We start from the raw sequence: 22706 nt of genomic DNA on the forward strand, positions 1-22706 counted from the left end.
AAGCCTACTGCTTTTGTCCCAGGTACATTAACAGCATTAATGCAATGCCTAATTGAGCCACGTAGGTAAATTATCTTTCATTACACTGCTCTACACAGAGGTCAGTGCACCACACAGCTACAGAAGAGCATTAGCAAAACATGTTTCAGATAAACGCTACATTTAGAGTCTCTTGTTATGACATTTAACACAGCAACGGCCACATCACAATCAAAACAATTAAATGTGTTCCTGTTCTGTGTAATGCCATTAAATTGAGAATGCGTGTATCTCATCTCTTGTCGTATTAAATAGTTATTCCGTATATGCATGCAGTGAGTCTGCACAAAAGACATAAAAGAGTCATGAAGCCAATATAATTTTTAAAAGAACAAAAAACAACTATCTGTAGAACTGCACAAGGGCCCAGAGGTCATATTGATCCAAGATTGATCAAAGTGTGAAACTGACTCAACAGCAGCAGAGGGACACTTACAGTGTAGGCCAATAATAACTGAAAGCTGCTTAGACCACATACAAGTCTCAGCACTTGTCTTTCATCCATTATCAATTTTCATATATATTGAATGTCTCTTGATGGCAAGTGAGCTTTATTTTAAATTGTCTGATTCCCTGTTTTTTTGTTTGTGTGTTTACTTGGTTGCTTACATGTTGGTTTTAAATTATAACATTTCCAGCTTCTCCCGCCTTCACAGAACAGAAGGAGACTGAAAGTCTTCCTTTTTTGTTTTTGCTGTGATTTACATATTGTAAAAAGGGTCCACCTTTCGTTTTTTACTTCCGTGACATTGAAACAAAGTAAAATATGCCTTTTTTTTTTTTTTTTACAGTGAAAATCAACAATCAGTATAAGAGAAGAAACAAAGATAATTTGCAGAACAGAACCAGAATCTACCAAGGTCTCAATAACCAGAGAAAACTTGGGCCAAGTATACCTTTACCACTGCACCAGTAATATCATGTTTGGTTTTAAAGTATACTTTAAAACAGCTAGGCAGCACGGTGGTTAGCACTGTTGCCGCACAGCAAGAAGTTCCTGAGTTCAATTCCAACATCAGGCCGGGGTCTTTCTGTGTGGAGTTTGCATGTTCTCCCCGTGTTTGCGTGGGTTCCCTCCGGGTACTCCGGCTTCCTCCCACCGTCCAAAGACATGCAGCTTGTGGGGATAGGTTAATTGGAAAAATCCAAATTGCCATTAGGTGTGAATGTGCGACTGAATGTGAGTGCGAATGGTTGTCTGTCCCTGTGTGTTGGCCCTGCGACAGACTGGCAACCTGTCCAGGGTGTACCCCGCCTCTCGCCCTATGACAGCTGGGATCAGCTCCAGCGCCCCCCGCGACCCTGAAAAGGAGAAGTGGAAGCGAATGGATGGATGGTTTTAAAGTGCAGATCGCAGATTGATGAGCACCACTGCCCCCTCTCAAAGCTGAACACCTTTGGAGTCTTTGGAATTAAGAGATCTTATTATACTGACACAACTAATATACAGCAATGCACAAAAGACAAGCTATCCCAAGGTAAAAATCGCAGGGTTCAAGCTCGCCTTTGTTACACCATTTAATTCCTACGGAATTACATCAACCTTGAAGGCAGAACTCCACAACCTGTTTTCTACTACATTATCTTAATTACAGCTTTCATTTGAGGCTGGCTATACATGAAAGATTAATGACATCTCTCTTTAATTAGGTCTGATAAGGGATGGTGGCACAAAACAGTACCATCTCAGTGTTTTGCTCATTCAATTACTCTATTGCACAAACAAGATTTTGTTTTAGGGTCATGTGGGGGGAAAGCTATTTAACTCTTATTCAATTAACTTGTTAACATATATAGTGAAACAATGCTCAAAGAACGTGTCAGACTGGTGCTGCTCCAAGCTGTTCGATCAATCACTTAGATGAAATATACAGAACATTCTCATTATGCTCTGTATATTTCATTACATTTGTGGGGCTTAAGCCTATCTAAAAGTTCAGCTGGCAGAGAGCAAAAACACTCTGAATGGATGATTGGTACATCACCCTGGCCACTGCTGCCCACACCTACAAATATTAGATATTTAAAGTATTCATTACAGCTAAATGTTTGGACTGTGGACAGAACAGCTATAAGTAACCAATTAGGGCTCCTACAAGAGGTTTTCGCACATACAGTACAGCCCTGAACTTGGATCTGTATGATAGAATGCAGAAGTCTGAGTGTCTGGATCAGACATGAAATGGTCTTTAACTTGCCAGCTCCCTATTACAATGTCTGGAGAATTCACTGTGAGTAAGTATATACCATGTGCCCTGCCTCCTGGATCAGACACGAAGTATTTCCAGTAGTGAAACTGTGACATCATGTGAGAAAGATCAACTTCAAACAATGTCGCTCCATGATTCTCCTAAAACTGCCATACGCTTTGCCTTTTATTGTAAGGTACATTCATGCCTTGTAACTCTATCACAGATGGGACACCGGTTGCCCTCGGCTTAGCCACGACACACAGTCGTGTGAAAAAGACAGTTTTCACAGGACTCTAGGCAATTCTGTTAAAAATTAGGTGCACTGCTTCCAGAGGAATTAAGAGGATTGGAAGAAGCCAGGGGCTGCTAATCAAATGCACTTGATTAACTGATCATCAGCAAATGTAACCACCTCTATAAAAATCAGTTCGCTGGTCTGGAGAAGTCAGGTGTGTTAACACAATCTTCCCATGAGTGGACATCACAGCAAATTCATTCCAAGGTCAGACTGTGAAAGGCTCAGAGAAACAGCAAAAAACCCAAGCACATGATCTGAGACTCTAAAAGCCTCAGTTAACATGTTAAATGCTGAAGTTCATGACAGTACAATTATAAATTCTGTGGCAAGACTTTAAGAGAGCTGTCACACTGATAAACGCATGGCTAGATTCATGCAATAAGACAAAGACACTTGGTTTGAGGCCAAAAGAAATGGGGACTAATCTTCTAACATCAATCAGAAGTCACTCAAAGTTAATCAAGGTAATCGATTGAAACTAACACCATCTTGTGTTGTGTTGTTCATGATACTAAATACAAAACTACTTCTGACTGTACTAAAGAAGCATTTCAGCTCAGCTAAGCATTTAGCAGACCAAAAACTTTAATCTTACAAGTGGGTTTTCGAACTCTTAGACAAGCCCCCGTTTGTCACAATCCAATTCAACGTATGTGACAAAAAGAAGGAGATGACACATAGTTGTAAGATGCTGTTAAATAGTTAAATTAACTAAAAAAATGGAACCAAAGACTACTATCAGTTGTTGTCAGCACATCAGTGTCCAGGCAATGTCTGAGTGCGCTTTCAGCTGGCTGACAGAGGGAGAGGAGAGGACAAGAAAAAGAGGCCCTCAAAAAATTCTGGATGGGCTGATTGATGGAACCCTGAGTCTTCAGGCTCATGTGTGCTGCATGCTAAATTGGGTCACCTTAACCCACCAATTACCTAGAAGAGAAACACAGGTTGTATGGAAAACAGCCGAACCCTTCGGTCGTCACACTCTGGCCAGGTACAAAAAGTGCTTCATTCCCACAAAAAGGAAAAGCCCAAAATTCTAGATAGCAATTACTTCACTCTGTAAACAATTTAGTAACACAGAAACTTCATTTTGAGGAGACAAGCTGCACTACACAACTGCAGTGTTTACCCCTTGTTGACTGCTGTCGACAATCAGTGAACACATCACAAAGAAAACCAGTTTTAAAATTACAAATACCAATTTAGTGCAGACAAATGTTTAAGCTCCAGAGCCTTCTGGTGCAAAGCACTCGTTGTTTAAGTATGTCAACTCTCCAGTTTCTTCACCTTTATTCAGTATGGCAGCATCTTGACTAATTTGGCTTTCACTATAAATTAAAGATAAAACAAAGATGGTTCTCATTCAGTGAAACTGAGCTCTAGAGTATTTTGTTATCTGAAATAATCAATCAACCATAGGCCAATATGCATCACTGCACTTGTCATAAGGATAATTCTAGCAGCATTTGCAAATAAGCTCATGAAAATAACTCATTTGTATGTTGACCGTGTAATCAACAAAACATCAAGGGTATAAACTCACTTGCCAATTAATTAGGTACAGCAATTCAGCTGTTCATAATCCAAATATCTTATCAGCCAAACACGTAGTAGCAATTCAATGCATTTAGACATATGGATATGATCAAATCATGCTGAATTTCATGTTGAGCATCACAATGGTTTACAGAGAATGGTCCAGAAAAGATAAAAAACACTGGTTAATATTAGAGGTCAGAATCACAGATGGCCATACTGCTTTGAGCTGATAAGAAGGCAATAGTAACTCAAAGGTTTACAGAAGAGAACCTCTGAACACACAGTTTAATTCAATTAAATTGAACATCAAACCTTGAAGCAGATGGGCTACATCACCAAAACACCACAGCGGGTGCCACTCCTGTCAGCTAAGAACAGGAAACAGGTTATAATACACTGTGGCTCACCAACATTGGACAACAGAAGATTGGAAAAATGCTGCCTGATCTTATGAGCCTGCTGCAACATTGAGATTAAAGACATATGTTTAATGGTATAAGGGGGGTTTTATTAACAATTCTGGACCCCTTAGTACCAACTGAGCATTGTTTAAATACCACAGGCACCCTGAGTGTCACTGACAATTTCCATCCTTTCATGAACACAGTGTCTCCTGGTGCCTGCTTAACAGCGAATTAAGGCAGTTTTGTAGGCAGAAGGGGGTCCAACCCTGTATATAATAAACTGGCTGGCGAGTGTACAAAAAGCTTGCCTTCAATTTCTCTTTTAAGAATGTTAGTGCCATTTCTACCTAAGCTGGCAAGACAGTCAAGACAAGTCATACTCGCGAGGACTAAGTAACAGACCTTAGTGTGGCCTTAAGGGAACACTGTACAGGCAAGATTTTTCTAGAAATTTATTATTAAACTCCTATTTTTGACAACTAATGTAAGATTTCACAACCCTTTTATAGACCACTGGCCAACAAGGTGAGGCATTAATAAATTATTTTACGCATCACCACCCTACGTTAGCAGTTTCTTTTTCTTTAAAAAATGTGGTTCCGACCAAATAAAATTAGCATCTACACAAATTTGTTTACCTGTGACAGCAGCATCAATACTATAGAATCATACTAAATCAGTTCTTCCATCTTGCCTCCTTGCTCCTTTAATACATCCCGTGGTAACGAGAATCCTTTATCAACATGTCAGTGTTCCAGTCCACAAGTACTCTGTAGTCATTACTACATTACATCAATACTTTGTAGACAAATCCATTTTCAACCTGCCCTTCATTTTGAGCTTAACTACACACAGTTACTGCAATCACATGAACACAATCTGTCCATAAACAGATACATAAACACCTGCCAAAGCACTCAGCTGCTGAGTTAGTTCCCATGACAGTATCTCCATGACACACACACACACACACACACACACACACACACACACACACACACACACACACACACACACACACACACACACACACACACACACACACACACACACACACACACACACATTCACAAGGTGAAAACAATAGCAGCCTCTCTATCATGGAGCGGAATGAGCATGAGCAAGTAAGCCTTGTGATAACTCTGACCTGACATGACAGTGTCATCTTTTGGTGTTAATATCAACCAGTTATTGGCACTACATGGGAAGCCATGGTGTCAGGGTCATGATAATTATGTGCTTGGAAGCCTGTATCCATAGGTCAAGGTATCTTGTTTGAGTACCAATGTTCAACGTATGATCCATTAGAGCATACCTGACTTTCTTCAATCAGAGAATCGTTAAATTATTTATTCTTGGTGCTAATTATTAACTTGGAGAAACTCATCAGAGAGACAGGTTCCAAAAAATGGTCATAAACTGCACATCTGGAGTAGAAAACAGAATAAAATGTTTACATGACAGATGTTCGAGCTGGTATCCTTAAACCACAATTTTCTGAACAGTTTCCTTAGAGAATGAGAAAAACATTAATATTTTATTACTCTACAGCTGGATCCCGTGAGGCAAACTTAAGGATTCCTCAGAATGCCCAAATACTGTACACTCAAAAAAAACCCAAAAAAAAAACCCAGCCTGATCTTGTAAGGATAAATATAAATGTTTTCACCATTTTCCCTGACTAGTGAGAGCCATACACACTTTTTGGATATATAAACAGGGAGACAGAATAACAATTACGGTCTAAGTTTATGTCTTTTTTGTGTGTTTGCAGGGACATTATTTTGTTTGCGCTATAAAAAAAAAAAATCAAGCAGGATCAAACTGACTGATACCCAAAATGCCTAACCAGAGCAGACCACGAATTACCCCAGTTAATTAAATTCATCATTCAAAACAAATTGAGAACAGATGAGGCTGGAAAATGATTTGATAAAAATGCATCTTACTGTACATTACAAATAACTGAAACTAAATGAGCACAGGGAGAAAGGGGAAGCTGTGACATTAACACTTTGTATTCAGTAGGTCAAGAGAATAAACCAAGAGGCTGCAGTGTTATTCCTTGTCTGGTGTGCACATTTCCTGTGAAAAAAGCGCTGCAAAGTGTGAGGGGGCAAGGTGTCAGAGACTCCAGCTATTGCAGTACTTCTCTCATGCCTGAACATGCCAAAGGCTACAATTTGTCCTGCTCCACAAAGTGGATCTCTGTTGTGCCAGAACAGGTCGTAATTAATCTCTAGTGTGCTAACAAGGAGAGGCAAACTTCTGCAAACAGGCTGTGCAGTACTCCTGCAGATGGTCAAAGCAAAAAGGTATTAACTGCCTACACAGTCTATTTATACACCAGGACAGCAAACTGGTTTCACTTGGTTAGCCTGGTCATATATGGGTTCAAATTCTCAAACACATTGTGCTGAAATCATTCATTCTTACTTTTTTAGAAGCAGCAGTGAAACAAAATGTTCTACAGGTAACAGTAAATGTATATGGGCAGAGGGTGGTGACTATCATACTACCACAAGATACCACATTTTAATTAAGTGCAGAATCTATATCTTTAACACGCTGCTGGGGAGCTACACTGATCACATCACAAAGCAGGGCTATAGTAAGTCTGGGCTCCGTGAGAATAGCTCCCCTGCAGTTGCCAGGTCTATCCCTGAAATTTTCCCACACTTATAAGAAGCAATTGCCTTCCTGCATGGGCTCATATTTTACTTTAACATGAATACCACTTGACATTGCCCTTTAAATCCCAGCAAGTGATGCACTTCACCTGCAATGACTCTGCTTGATTTGCAGGAAAACACAAGGGAAGCTGGGACTTTGTGGGACTTCTTAGAAAACTTGAGCTATGGCTTTGTGTTCTTACCTCCACCTCCTCCTTCCTTATCTGTATGTGTACATGTGTGACTTTTAACTGTTCACTGCTGTATACTCTCCCATATCCTGGGGCAGCTGCTCATATTAATGCTGTAAATAATGTAATTATTATTTCCCCCCGCTCGATGTAAAAAATAAATAAATAAATAAATATTATTTTGTTACATGCACGTTATATTCTATTAGTTGCCACTGAACACCAGTGATGATTTGGGGTTTGTGCAGTAATGTCCAGTCACAAAGTGATAGGTAAAATGTTTGCTTACCAGATTCAGCACCGTTTCAACAATATCCCGGTTGCTAACCTCTCCAGCCTGGATCAGTCCGGTAAGAACGGCAAATTTCATCTTGATATTCCGGATAGGAACCGATGGATTCATAATCCCAGCCGGGAGGACCACTGAACCTGATCCGGACATCATCACAGTCTCACCGGCCGCAGCGGAGACTGCAGCCGCGTGTTGCCCGTGACCTGGAGGAGGTTGTCGGTCCGAGAGCGACAGCGAGCCCGGCATTGTCACCGGTCTACCGCTTGTCATTTCCAGCCAAAGCGGGAGCTTTTCAGGAGCTGTTACGCTTTATCTCTGCAATATACTTAATCACTGTTCTGGAGCATCACGAAAAAAAATGAAATAAACACTCGAGAAAAAAAACAAAAAAAGCAAAACACCAAAAAAGAAATCACTCTCTTTCAGTGAAATCCACTCTGGGGAGTTCTGGTCAGTAGGTCCTGTGTGAAATCGGTGCCGGGCAGTTTACCGAGCTGACAGACCTGCGATGAACACACAAAGCTGTGTGTGATTGTGCCCCTCTCAGGATGTGCGCTGTTCAGTGGCTGTGCTGCCGTTACCGCCATGTTGCCGCCCCCTACCTGTCGTCTCGCTCACTACGCCTGCGTTGTCTGAGATACCGGAGACGTGTCGCTTCGCCGCGTTCTCCGCGGCGTGGGCTGGAACAGCCAAGACCGGCTGGCTTCAATAACTTTAGACAGACACTTAATGTAGACAGAAAAAATAGACCGTGTTATCCTGATGGGTAATGAATTTCAACAGGTTTCTCATTTCCTTAAGTCAAAATTAGATTTTACCGGTGAAGGTTAGAGATTTATCTATTTTTTATTAGAGATGCTAATTTAGTAACTTAGGTATGAGAAAAGTTGTCATTGGAAAATAGAAAACAATTATATGTAAAATAAAGTAAAATAATATGAAATCAACACTGAGTAAAATAGAAATGGACGGGATAAAAAGAAAAGAAAACCACATGTGGTGGAAATATTCGCATTAAAAGCAGAGCCAGAGCCGAACATTACAGATGACTTCCATTGTTGGTGCACCAAACTGTATTTACTGTATTCAGTGATGAGTTGGTACACCTGAATATAATACCTGACCAATGATATTATGCGCATATACCAGCTTGCTAAAGATACCTGTACTCCTATCAAAAACGAGAATTACCAAATAACTCACTGTTGCTTTTATTTACATATTCGTGAAAGGTTAATCAGCACTGCACATGTACACTTGTAAATGTCTGTATTGTAGCTGACAATTATTATTATCTTTCTCACAAAAATGTATGGTCGTTTCGTTATAGAGCGCCAGGTGTGGCATAGTTCATGAAGGACAAATGTGACCTTGGATAGTCTTTTATGCAAGGCAATATAAATTTAATTACATTAGGATGAATACTAATACTGAGACAGGGTTTCTCTTAACTTTCCTACTGAATTAGGGAGCAGTCGTCTTGTGGACACACAATCGAATGGACAGTGTAATTATACTATGCAGCATTTCTGCCACTCCCCCCCACCTTAAATGTTTTATGAGACAATTAAGAGGGCTGACTTCTCCAATATCTTTTACATGCCCTTATTTCTCACAGAGCAATGACTAAAAGATACACTGTTGGGGCATTTTCCACTTATTTGTTTTTTTTTATAAAAGAAAGAAAAATGAATAGATGGATAGATGTAATCCCATACATATAGATACATTTTAGAGAACGTTTCTGTGCACAAACATCTGTTTTGTTTGTTTGTTTTTAAAAAAGATAATAATCAAAAAATCAGTTTCCAGCATTTATATAAAACAGGCTGGCACTGACAGCTTGGGACAATTCTGTCAATCTTCCTTTCTGACAGTCGGAAGCTGAGCGTGCCTTTCAAGAGCTCATTAAACAGATCTGTGTCAGCATGGCTTCAAAAGAGTCGTGTCAGTTTTTACTGCTGTGCCTATCATGACTACCATTGTGTAATTTTGATGTATTTTGTGATAAACCACCGCAAAATGATCCACATTGTAATATTTGCCAGTTCACCTGCGAATGAAATGTAGAAGTTTGTTGAATGACATTGTTTTTACTCACGTTTCTCGCGTTCTATTTTTCTCTTGCTATATCTTCGCATAGTGGCTTAGTTTGTAGAATGCATTGTATAAGGCATACATATATTCTATTTTATTTTTTCTAATGTTTTGTCTCTGCATATCAACGGGTCACTGAATCAATGTAACTGAGACACAAACACTGCTAGTGTTGAACTGAGATCAGTGAAGGAGGCTTGGTCTACACACACCAACGGCATGTACATAAATGGCATACAAAAACCTAGACTGCCATCAAAAATGTATTATATATGTATGGTGATATGTTCTCAACGTGCTAAAATAAATAAATGTACCGATGGCAAGATCATTAAGAGGAAAAATAAAAGCTGCCACTGTAAAAATCATTGATAAAGATCATCAATCTGCAAATAGAGGAGCCATCTAGTGGCAGAAACTGACCGTTTTCCTAGTTTAACCCAAGTTACCATATATGTCTTGATGTATTCTCAATCATTCAGGTAAGTAAATCTCCAAAAGTTGATTCTGTTCATCTGGACATAGCGGTTTCAGTGGGAGAAACGTTTCGTCACTCATCCAAGTTACTTCTTCAGTCTCAGCTGACTGCAGGTTTCCCCAATCTTATAAACAGTACATTTGCAAGTTACCATATAGTTACCATGTAGTTTGGAAGAAAAAAGCCAGAGAATAATAAAACAGTCTTTATTAGCTTTTTCAACCACTATTGAGGTGGCATTAGAAAAGCAATCAATTTCAGATAAGCCATCCTCTGTGCACTATTTCGAGTCACATGAGTTTTGTAAAAAGCCAGCAGAGGTCCCTCTCATTCCAAATCAGAGTGAAGTGTATTTTCTTGCTCGGTGTATGAACTTTTGTATTTAAAAATATTTAAGTATTTTTAAATGAGAATTTCTGACACCTCTTAAACGTCTGTAACAAGTTCTTAGCTTCTTTTGAGGATTAATCGAGTTCACATACTCCCAAAAATACTGTTTAAATTTTTACTTATTTTTAGAATCAGATAATATAATTAGGAATCAGCACACAAAGCATTTCATCATTTTCATGGTTTTATTTTTTTTTTTAAAAAAAAGAAATTTTTGGACCTGACTGCACAATTCAGTACCCTAAAGCAGGTATGATCAAGTCAAACCTTAAGTCACCTTCTTCACAACCACTGAAGGTCAACGTTTATTACAGTTACATCCATTTCAAAATGGCAATAAAGGAGCAAAGTAAAACCAGCTTACAATTTTGTACCATGTGTTTGACAGAACGGTTCACACAGAAAAATTAATTAATATATGGAAAATTAACATATGTACTCATTACCCCTTCATATATATATATATATATATATATATATATATATATATATATATATATATATATATATATATATATATATATATATACATACATACATACATATATACAAAATATACATTCTATTTAATTTACAGTATATTCACACACACACACACAGACACACATATATACACTTGAGTGTACATCATAATAATTATAGCTTTAAATCTGAAACAAACAAATATATGCTTCCCAGAAGCATTTCAGAGCTCGAATGTCCTAGACATTGTAGAAACAATAATACAATAATATTATTAAAGATAATTATTATAACATACAGTTTTAGAAACATGAAGGTAAATAAAATAGTCATAAATGTCAATGATATTGGCAGGATAATTAATTTCCCAATGAAGAATTATGCTCAGCACCTATAAGATGTCCTCTTTTAAAATTGTGCAATTTCAGAGGAGCCATAAGTTATTATCAGAGCATTTTGCATTCAGACAAACAAACAATAAACTGTGCTTTCGTTCTAGAGCCCCGTCTCTACTTTTTGTGGCTGTTAGCAATGACTCAAAGGCTCAATGTTGATCTCAAGGCTGAGCAGACACAAGCAGCAAAGAATTTCAGATTTTGGTCTCTGGGCCGTCTGTGATTAGTGGCTGAAAGGAGTTGCGGATTCGGGCAGCTTCTGCAGCACAAAGGTGGCCGAAGGCTTTGTTGTACCAGTCTGGAGTCCGTCCCCTGAAATCAAATCACTATATTCAATATACTATAGCATACATCACAAAATATTTAGAAATGCAGCTCAAACCATAAGAGAACAACTTTTCTATATAGCACTTTCTAAAAGAATCTTGTGTAAAAGCTCATTGTAGGACTTACTTCATGTCCACTCTGCAGATGTGAGTTAGTCTGGACTTTCCTGAGCCACAGGGCTCTAATAGGTAGTTAGACTCCAGGACTATAGCCCTTATCCCTCCTAAAGGAGGACAGTCTTCGTGCTCTATAGACACAGAAACCAGGGAGCAAGCACCTTTGGGCAAGTCTGTCCTCCATGACCTTGAATGCACAGAAAGAGACTGATTATGGTATCTTAAGAAATACAATTTGAGCTATTCCCAAAATAAGAGATCACTGAGTTTTCTTAAGCACTCACCTAAGAACTACAAAGTCCCTGCTGGGATGAGGGGGCATGCGACTCAGGACATACTGAAACACTTCTGTTTGCCTGTCCAGTGTCTCGCACACTTTCCACTGAAGGAGGTCCATATCCCACAGGTGGCGCTCTCGCAGCACCCGGTTCAACACCACAGATGGCGGCGCTTCCACCTCGACAGACACTTTCCAACGTCTCAAAGGGTTGCCATCTCCCACCTGGATCACACACATAAGACACAAAAAGGATTGTTTTCATGTACCACTATCTTTGAAATAAAGATAGTGGTTTAAGTTTAGGTTAGAAAACTAACCTTCTTATAATAGAGCTCTGTGTTATCAGAGCTGCTGCACGACACCCAGTATTTGGATTTTTCCCGGGCCTCTTTGAGCAGGTTCTGAAGTCTCCCCTCCAAAAGTGTTTGGTATGTTCCATCCTCCTCTTCCGACTGCTTGCACAGCTCGTCAATTGTTGGTGCATGCAAATCAGCCTCCACGTAGGAATTACGCGACTGAGTAACCATCTCATGAGGGATCTAATGGGTGCATAAAAGCATAAGGTAAGGCTCACAGCAAATAAAAACAAGACTAGATACTGCATCCAGGCTTTAAATTCTTACTGCATAATAAACACAGGTTCTCGTACCTCAAAGAGGCGGTTGCACTCTATGATCATGTGAGCGAGGCCCTGTGCCGCTGCTAAATTCTCATTCAGATCCTTCTGGTCTGGTCTGCCAGTAGCATACTTCTTATGCATGGCCCTGGAGATTATATGAGGAGAGAAAACCTATTAGGCCAGCAGGGACTTCAGGTCAACATCCCCACAAGAAACAGTATATAAACCCTTCTTCCGCTCTGCAGGAAACCGCTTTGATCTCTTTAGCAACAATTTCAACTTGCTAAATTAGAGAGCTTTGCTTTGTTTGTACACAGCATGATCTCATAAAACATTAAGCTTTAACTGGGGTAAAACTGGCCCAGAAAGAGAGTTATCTACTGCACCCCTGAGGGATGAGTAAAATCTGTAACCCACTTTATAGCGATCTTTATGGAGCTGTGGGGAAGATAATCATGCAGGAGTTAATGTATGCATGTCTTCATCATTATTTTTGTAAACACAGAATGGCAGGTAATGTTACCCAAAACCACAGACACCAAGTTAAGTGTAACACAAGAAAAAAAGAAAACAATACCTTGGTGATAGATTGTCCTTCTTCATTTTGTTGAGATGGAAGAGGGACGGAGCCAGGCACACAGCAATATTCATAGGTGTCATCTGGTTCTCCGCCACAGAGGAAGTGACATCACTAAGGAAACAGAGCAGCGTCTGCAGTACCTCTCGATTTTCATCAGACATCAACATGATGGCGGCCTGGACAGCTTGCAATCTTTGGTCCTTTGGTACATCTGCACAGGTGAATAAAAGGATTAGAACACAACATTTGTGCTTTGCAGAGGTAGTGATAACAGATAAAAATGCAGTCTTTACTTACACTGGTAAATATGGAGGAAGGTCTCTCCCAGCTTGCTGGTGAGTAGGGGCTCAGGTAAATCCCTGAAGAATTGCTTCACCATATCAGCCACATCATAGGCAGACTGATCCTCATAATTTACATTTTCTGGAGAACTTTCATTCATCTGCCTCAGAGCTTGGATTCGAGACTTCACGCCTGATTTACGAAAAAGACCCACCTGGAAGCAAAACAGTTATATCACATAAACTTCATATATGAAAATGAAAGGCATGTGCAGTGTGAGAGTATCGTATACTGTCACTGACCTGGTCAAGGCACTGACTCCTCAAGTACCGCAGGGCCTGCTGCAGGCCGAGGGGCAAGGGCTGTCCTGAACGCTGCACATGCACAATGAGAGGAACTCCAAACACATTCTTATCCTTATAATCTGGTACCTTCATTCTCTTCATAAATTTTGGCACAGACCTAGGAGAGACATTAGCACATGTTTTAAAAAATTCTCTTTAGACTAAAGAAAGATGATGGCAATGAAGGACGCCAATACAGTATATCAGGATTTGGACAAATACATACATAAATAATACTGATGACTGAGAGTGATTATCAGTTCAAAGAACTGTAATAAAATCCAAATTGAAAATAGGAATCAAACATAAGTAGTTGGGAGAATACGTTAGACTTACCAAGTCCAGCCATGTTTATTGGTCAGGGAATACTTCTCCATGATTGCAGTCAAACGCAACAGTGAAAACTTTTGTAACAAACTCAGCTGGCCTGCTGATTGGTTTGTGATCTGCAGGGATGCTCTTGAGTGACTTAGACGATTAGATATCTGAAAGCTGGGCCATCTTAACCTAATGCCAAAAGAGATTAAAAAAGCAAAGAAAATAGAGTAAACTTTTATTCATCTTAACATACTCTTACTGCTTAGTTCTATCAGTTCAGTCTTACCTATTAGGTCTTGTGAGTGATGCACCTACACCGGAGTCCCTCCTTTCCCTGAGCCTTGTAGATTCTGTCTCTGTAAGTGATACTTTGTCTCTGTCTCCATCACTAGGCACGATCTGGCTTTCCGTGACAGAATTTCCCTCAAAGTCCAATGTAATCTGACTAGAGGACTGAAGCCCTGCTGTATCATCCTTCCCGTCATCGATCTGTACTATCCCCTCGCCTCCAGGGAACACATTTTTTGACCAGTGGTCCACTATCTGTTGTAGACCATTGACATGCAGTAAGATATCATCCAGGTGTGGAAACAGATCCTCTTTCTCCAGGTCTATCAGGTCTCCAGTGCTGGCATACAGATGCGAGCCAGGAACATTATCGTACACACTGATGCGGCTACCTCTGGAAGAGGACTGGGTGGCAGGCCGTGTTTCCTTTCTGCATGAAATTAAAGGGGAGTCCAGGTGCATGCTGCCAGTGTGCCAGTTAATTGAGGCGCCACCAGTTGGGGACAGGCTCTCTATGGACAATGCTTTGGGGAAGGTTCCTGGCTTGTGGTCTTTGGGAATGTGGACCACGAGGTTTTCATAAGAGCAAAATTCATTTCTACGATTTTGTTCTGCAACTTTATTCATTTGGGATCCTGAGAAGATGTCCATGTCCTCCAAATACATGCCGCTGCGTTTATGGTCAACACGGTGAGGCTTACGCTCTTTTAGGCTGGGTGTGCTGACAGTGCTGCCACCAGAATGGCTGCTACCCTCACTACTGGAGTGGGATGGCAGAATTTTATTGCATGGTGGTTCCAGAGCTCCACCATCTCCATTTATTATGTCTTCACACCTCAATTTCTTCAGGGCCTGGGCCTTCTGCTGCAGCACAGGAGAGCTGATTACCAGCGTCTTATGGCCTTTTCCCAGAGTACCTCGGGAGCTCAGTGTATCCATACGCTTTAGTAACTCCTTGGCACGAGAGTGGGTTGTTTTGCTGTGCTTGTCAGATGGTGAATTGAAGTGAGCAAATTCTTTGGGGATGTGAGGCATTGTGAGAGAAGTTGAGTCTGGCATTGCTGCAGTGTCTGAGCAGGTGCGGTTAGAACAGTCAGAGTCCTCTGTGCTGAGGCCCCGATGACCGCTGCCTCCGCTGCTCTCGCTGTGCAAAGAAGAGACCTCTGGCTCACTGAGGTCTGTCAGAACACTCTCGCTGCTGGTGGTAGTTCTCAGAGGCACACCATCTCTGGAGAGCTCACCCTCTCTGTGATTTCCCAGCAGACTGTCAATGTCCTGTAACCTGGACCAACGCCGGCTGCTCCACTCAAAGGTCCATTTGTCACTAATAGCAAACAGATCATCTTCATCAGAGTCTTCACTCTGGGAAAAGAAAGATTATTTTACACTAATTATTCTGGCAGATATAACTGCAACTGCTGCTATTTAGGTCTCATGAAAGTTACTGCAGTAGTAAATAACTATCCACTGAAATAAGAATAACAATCAAAAAGACCATGGATGCAGAAACACTCCACAAAGGATAATTTGCATATTTTACCTCTTTGTAGTGTGTGTGTGAAATTTTTTCACTGGAAGCTAAAACGTGTGTACTAACACACAAAATCTATAGCACAAAGGATAGCTACAGGCAATAAAAGGAAAATGTGTTTGCAAAGGACTAATACCATTATGCAACCAGCCAAGACAAGGCTACATTCCAGTGCGCGAACAAATAAGAAGTAATAACTGTGAATGTAATAATAGTTGTATATAAAGATAAAGTTAGGTTCTATTTGTGCTGAAGCATGTATTAACATTTCTTTTCAACATCTTAAAAATTACTGATAACTACTGTGGTATTAGACTCAAAGATTTTTTTTCTATTAAGAGCTACAAACCAAGAATAACAGCTCAAAGCAGTCCAGACTATGTGGAGAGTCGCACACAAAAGGCTATTGTTGTGGCAAAAATAAATATATTACCAATTGAGTAGGGGTGCAACGATATTCGTATCGATATTGAACCGTTCGATACAGTGCTTTCGGTTCGGTACGCATATGTATCGAACAATACAAAATGTTTAATTTATTTTATCAACTTTCCTTCTGACAATGCTGTCTGTGTTGAGCGCTCAGTGAATCTGCGTTCGACTACTCCGCCTAGGCTCGACAGTGCAGCCTAGGCGGAGTAGTCGAACGCAGATTCACTGAGCGCTCAACACAGACAGCATCATCAGAAGGAAGAGCGCAGGGCAAGCTAGCGAGACAGAAGTTAAGCTCTCCTTACAACATGGACCTCCCGCACCCTCATTCAGATCTGGCGTTTGGAATTATTTTGGTTTTCATGTGACGTATGACCCTGAAGGTAAGCGAGTCATGCACTAAAGTAAAACAGTATGTTGGATGTGCCATGCAATGCTCAATTACATGGGTGGGAGCTAGTGTGTTAGTGCAGTTAGCTCGTTAAGGTGTTGGCCATCTAGCCCCATGCACGGGGCGATCGGCGGTAGCTCGTTAACGGAGATTTGCCGTGTTGTGGCGTTAAGGTCATTTCAACAAGATTAACCTGAAAGCACTAGTGGGAACACAACGAATATGACTGCACATTTACGCCGGCATCATCCTAGTGCAAAGACAAGTGGAAGCAGAAAAAAAACAAGCAAGCATGCTACTAACTTTAGCCGAGTCATTTAGACAGCTGTTAGCACATGATTCTCCTTATATGTTTAATATGCTGCTGAGAATATAGCCCAGAAGAAGCGGATAGTATAGCTTTTATTTTGGAAAGAGCCATTTCTCTGTAATAAACTCTCTTTTTCCAAAGATGAGTGATTCCTCAATCAGATACAGGGCTCGCAATATCGCTAGCCCGACGTCCCGGGGCTAGCGATCTTTTCAGTCGGGCTACCAAAATCTATCTCTGCCCTGCCCGTCGGGCTATTGCAGGAAGGAAAAATATATGTCAATGCTTTTGCATTCTTTCAGAAATGTAGCTGGGTAATTATGTCATTGGCATCGGTGAGCCACTGTCAATATGTGACATATTGAAATCGCGTTTGAATTTGCGCTTGTTTTTTTGCTTTCACTTTGCAATGACAGCACTGATCTGTGAGTGATGATAATTTGTGCACCAATTCCTCTGACATAGTCTTATTAATTGTTAGCTTACTATGCAAACATGACAAGTGAAATCTCCCGCAGCAAGCTTAAACATGTGAGAGGTTGATCGCGCAGAGAATCGCTGAGCTTATGTGAGTGCGTGTGTAAAAGCAGCAGGATTTATATTTGACTACGATGACCTTCACAGACAGATATATATTTTAGTTCTGCTGAGCCAAATAAGACAGGTCAGGGTGAAGAAGTGACAGCCAAAGAAAAGCTTACCACAAAACGGAGAAGTTATGACAAATCAGACTATAAGGCAAAAAGAAAGTGCAGCTTTATGGTTTCATGGACAAAAGAATTTCTGTGGCTGCAATATGACGAGCTAAATAACCAGGGCTGCACATAAGTGGTCCGCAGGTGCGCATTCGCTGTCAAAATAAAAAACACGCACAAGGGTTAGGGTTAAATTTAAAAACTGTACTTTTGAGTTAAAATATATATTTATAATTTTAATAAATGACAAATTAAAAAGGCATGAACATTTTTTTTGTATCGAAAAAATATCGAACCGTGACACCAAGGATCGAACCGAACCGAACCGTGAATTTTGTGTATCGTTGCACCCCTACAATTGAGTCATAAAGTGTTTTAAAAATATATCTCTTCAAGGAGGATGCTGTTTTTTCCCCAAATCCAAAATGCATTTAATGTTATATTATACTTGTCACAACTGTAAAAGTAAAAAGACTTTAACACTTACTTTCTTCTTTGGAAGATTCACGTCAAGTTTCATAGAGGCACACTTATTTAAAGTGTGGAGTCGCCTGAAAGAAAAACAGCCTTAGGATGAAAAGCTGTTCCAAGCAAACAAAAGAAAGCAGCAGTAGTAATCAACACCAGATGAGCAGACTAGAAAAAGATCCACTTCTGTTTGTTGTTTAAGTGTTAATCTGATCAGTGTCTGTTTGGATGCACAGCCAGACCCAGTGGGAAACTGAATGTATCCATATAATAGTATCCTAAACCTAATGAACACCGGTAATTGTCAGTTGCTCTGTTCTCTAAGTGATAGTGGCTTGAAGGGCTGCCTGTAGCAGTCTGACAAACGTGAACTTTAGTTCAACTTTGCCTAATCAAATTCATTCAAAATTTTCCCCTGTACGTGCTAACATATAGGTCTTAAATGTGATCTTCAACTTGGCATGGTGATTTAGAAAGACTGTCCTTAACATGAAGCATAGACAATATAGCTGTAGGTTTTGCATTTATCATAATCTATTTATAAATACTGATGTACATTTCCTTAGCGTAGTTTTATAAAAAGAAACAGTGAATGCTTTCAGTATCTCTAATAAACATCACGAACTAAGGCTTTGAGCGTATCCTTAGTGATTACAGTTTATAGGAGTCTGTGGGTGTGCCAACTGGAATTTACAGTACACTGTACAACGGCACTAAGAGCTGAAAATGAACCAACCGCTGCAGATGGAAAAAATGACGACATAAGAAAACACACTCCCGCTAAACTGAGTGTTGGCTTTAGACAAAGAAACAAATGTGCGGTAAGATAATTACAAGCTTTAACAGCTCCACATACTGCTAACAGGCTTTTTTTAAACCGACTGACAGTATTGTTCTGTGTCAGTAAAAGGCCTCTAACCATTCTCCAGTGTTACAGAAGGGGTTAGTTAAACAAGACGTTCCCATGATTGTTACTGTAGATAGTGGAGCACTGAAGAGGGGGATCTCTAAGCTGGGGGCCCTTTATTCCGCAGGCCAGAAGAGCTTTGAATGTGGTTACTATAAAAAGGAGGCTGCTTAGTGAAGGATCAGAGAGCAACTCACACACATAAAATAACTATCTGCTTCAGTTCAATCACAAGATGAAGGCCGCTGTTTATTTTTGCACACATGCCTGTGGTGGCAAAACTGATAATAAAGCCATCCTAATGTTACCATAGAGATGGAGGAACGTCGTGGACAACAATCACGTTAGAGGTGGAACTGTTTCCAATTGTGTTGTATTTATCCCGTGGCTAGTTTGGAATTCAGATGAGTTTCTTTAGGGTTGTTTAGAGTCACAGCATATTGAGCTGTGCAAGGCACCCCTCACGTTCCTTCTGCTGTCCTCTTGGGATGGTTGCTATAGTTACATTGGTAGCCTGAGTGCTGTTTGCATCTTGGCTCGAAAAAGTATATGCGTTGTCTCACCCTACAAGAACGTTATTATAACCACCAGTTGTTGGCTTAGTGTACGTTTTTAGTCACTCTCTGGCAAACTAGGAAATCATATACAGTATTTATGCATAGTTGGGTTAGATGAACAGCAGAAGAGTCTCATCAGTGCTCTTGCAAGTGAAGGATTTAATAAAGCTGCAAGAGGCATAAAATGTGGAAAAGGCCAAAATAATTTAAAAACAGCCGTATCCTCTTGCAGTGCTAAAAATAGGTCAACGATCCGATCTGACTTCAAAAGAGTCAATCACACTATTAGACAACCATATCCTTCCACCTGATGTTGTTCTAATTTATGCTAGCCAAAGTCTCCAATCCCAGGCTAAGTGTTCTAAAGCCTGGAAACTCTCTTATCTCTCAGATTACTTACAAACAACAAGAAGGACATCAGGTTAATATAGAAGTATTTTATCCAGTAGAAAAGAGCATGTTGCTTACACCAACTTTAAACCAAAATTTTCATTTTGTCCATTTGGGGACCACCATATCTGTGCAACCTGGTGAAGGTCTGTAAGCAGTGATTTAGTAAATGAAATAATAAACATAACTCCAAGTGGGGAAAAAACTTCATAGTAAGCTACTTTCAGCTGATCGCTGCCACATAGGGGTCCCCACAGTGGGTAGCTTCATGTTTGATTTGGCAGAGTTTTAAGCTGAATGCCCTTCCTGACACGATCCCAAAGGGGATAACCAACGAGTTTATGTAATAACAGTTGTATAAATACAGGATTTGTGTCTGCAGCTTTTAGCTTTTTAAACTTTTTTCACATCATTCCATGGAAGTTGTGCTTCCATGCCAAACTTCACAGGGCCTTTAACATAGCTCCACTTCAGTGTTTGCAACTTTATTTCAAAGATTAGCTATAAATATCTGACATGACATTACCTGCACAGAGGTTCCACAAGATCTTTGTCCAAAAAATCATGATCTCTTTTCACAGGAGTAATGTCAATGGGAAACTGCGAATCTGGAATAAAAAGAATAAAAGTTGGAGAAAGAAGCAGTGTTCAAATTCCTCCCTGACATTTTAGCAGTGTTCTTGGATATGATGAATGGATAGAGAGATGGGGAAAACACATTCTTTCCAGAACTACATTGAAAGCTGGGAGACCACTAAACTTGTTTTGTATGTGATGCTAATGAGCAGAGACAGAATTTGTTCAAATAACAGCGTTCAGACTTGTGAGCATTACGTCTTGCCCTGGGTATGGGCTTCCTCTTACATAACTTAAGAGGATGAATCTAACATTCCACTGCATTCATGTCAAGTTGTCGAATTCTTATAAAAAGCAGAGGTTGCTCAGTCTGATTTTAAAGTTGGGCGAATATTCTGTTAAACTGTATTCTGGACTTAAAAAAATGGCAAAAGCTTCAAGCACTGGGATAATTTCTAATACACAATCCCAATATCATACTAAAATTATGTTAACTTATTATTCACTCAAACAGCAATGTCTGCATTCATTGCCAAAGTCCACATACTATCTACAAACTGTCAGAAAACAAATATATTGCACCACAGCACATCAGAAGTCTGGCCACAGCGCAGAGATCTGAGGGAGTATAGCTACCTTAAGCTCTGATAAAACCCAGTTCGTCCCATGACTTTAGTCTTTAAGCACAGAAGACATGTTTATGTAGTAATCGTAGCTTGGAAAAGATTAGACTTTAAAAGCAGCTGAATTTTCCACTTGTGTTGCTGTGTCTAGGGATCTGACTGCGGTTCAAGCTCCAAGGCTTCCTGAGAATAGTGGTGTAAATGAGGCGCACTATGCAGCTCATGAATACATGGTTTTGTGTACAGTGTTGGGGGCAGACCAGATAACACTGTGTACCATTATTCACTCATCAGCTTGCAAGTCCATGTTCAATCAAAAACACTGTTCTATTTAGGAACAGATCTAAAATTTAAAAAAGCCATTTTTAGTTCCTTACAGAAGCCTTTTATTGCTGTTCTACTTTGTTAACCCTTTTCCCTTCAATGTCAACATTTCGACCCTTTGGTTATGTGTGAATGTGTGGAGGAGTTTTTTTACCTTCAAAGAGCTGAGCATACTGGGGAAATCCTGCTGCCCGCAGCCAATCACACGCCTCTTTCGCCTCAATTTCTGAAATACAAGAAATTTTGTTGTTTGAGATAAAAAGTGAAATATAGTCACATTACATGAGTTAGTTTTCATTTTGACAAAGAAACTGGGCTTTCAAGTGAAACCAAAACCAAGCCTGCGCCTTTTTCCAACACGCACAACAGACTTAAGATTGGACAGACAGCAGATCTGGGTAAATCCAGAGATACTATTATGTATAAAACAAACAGTGACAAAATGTAAATAGGGTAAAAGGATCCTTATCAGCACTCTATGTCTCTTTAATAGAGTCCGAGCAAAGCAAACAAGTAGAGTTTGTGATAATTGATCCCTCCAGTCATGATCATAAACTGGTCCCGGTGACCTGACGTCTCTGCTGATGACAAGGAGAGGAAACAGACCATTGGCGCCTTTCCATTAATGCTAATAGAGCTGGGTGACATTTACCGCCTACACAAGACATGCTGTCTGACACACCAGTGCTACAGTAAATAGGTTGCGTTACATTAGGAGAGGAAATGTAAAACTGTAGTCAATAAACATCAGAATTTATAAGAATGTGTTAGGAGAAATAATGCAGGATTATTATAGCTTTTTTATGTTGAAAAAAGGCCTACTTGTCCTCATTGAAGAAGATTATTTGCTGTTTATTGCAGTTTCCTATAAAAACATTTTTCTTAAGGTTTTTAAACTT

The 22706-nt window shown here is 40.0% G+C and overlaps 2 protein-coding genes across 14 annotated transcripts in view; both read right to left on the reverse strand.

The window, feature by feature from the left end:
- Positions 1–8317, reverse strand: part of nbeab (neurobeachin b) — a 201460-nt gene extending 193143 nt beyond the window's left edge. For all 5 annotated transcript variants that reach the window (XM_026191617.1, XM_026191619.1, XM_026191618.1 and 2 more), the window contains exon 1: positions 7625–8317. In XM_026191617.1, the coding sequence (XP_026047402.1) occupies positions 7625–7897 (273 nt within the window). In that variant the 5' untranslated portion in view covers positions 7898–8317. The remainder of the gene's footprint in view (positions 1–7624) is intronic.
- A 2832-nt stretch (positions 8318–11149) lies between these two features.
- stard13b (StAR related lipid transfer domain containing 13b) overlaps positions 11150–22706 on the reverse strand; it is a 77593-nt gene continuing 66036 nt past the window's right edge. For all 9 annotated transcript variants that reach the window (XM_026193279.1, XM_026193281.1, XM_026193280.1 and 6 more), the window contains 13 exons: positions 21962–22033; positions 20811–20892; positions 18450–18513; positions 14602–15965; positions 14334–14504; positions 13956–14115; positions 13669–13867; positions 13369–13582; positions 12822–12936; positions 12490–12711; positions 12177–12394; positions 11903–12079; positions 11150–11761 (listed from right to left, as the gene is read on the reverse strand). In XM_026193279.1, the coding sequence (XP_026049064.1) occupies positions 11644–11761; positions 11903–12079; positions 12177–12394; positions 12490–12711; positions 12822–12936; positions 13369–13582; positions 13669–13867; positions 13956–14115; positions 14334–14504; positions 14602–15965; positions 18450–18513; positions 20811–20892; positions 21962–22033 (3176 nt within the window). In that variant the 3' untranslated portion in view covers positions 11150–11643. The remainder of the gene's footprint in view (positions 11762–11902; positions 12080–12176; positions 12395–12489; positions 12712–12821; positions 12937–13368; positions 13583–13668; positions 13868–13955; positions 14116–14333; positions 14505–14601; positions 15966–18449; positions 18514–20810; positions 20893–21961; positions 22034–22706) is intronic.

This window comes from Astatotilapia calliptera, chromosome 14 (genome assembly GCF_900246225.1).
Source record: "Astatotilapia calliptera chromosome 14, fAstCal1.2, whole genome shotgun sequence".
Lineage (NCBI taxonomy): Eukaryota > Metazoa > Chordata > Actinopteri > Cichliformes > Cichlidae > Astatotilapia > Astatotilapia calliptera.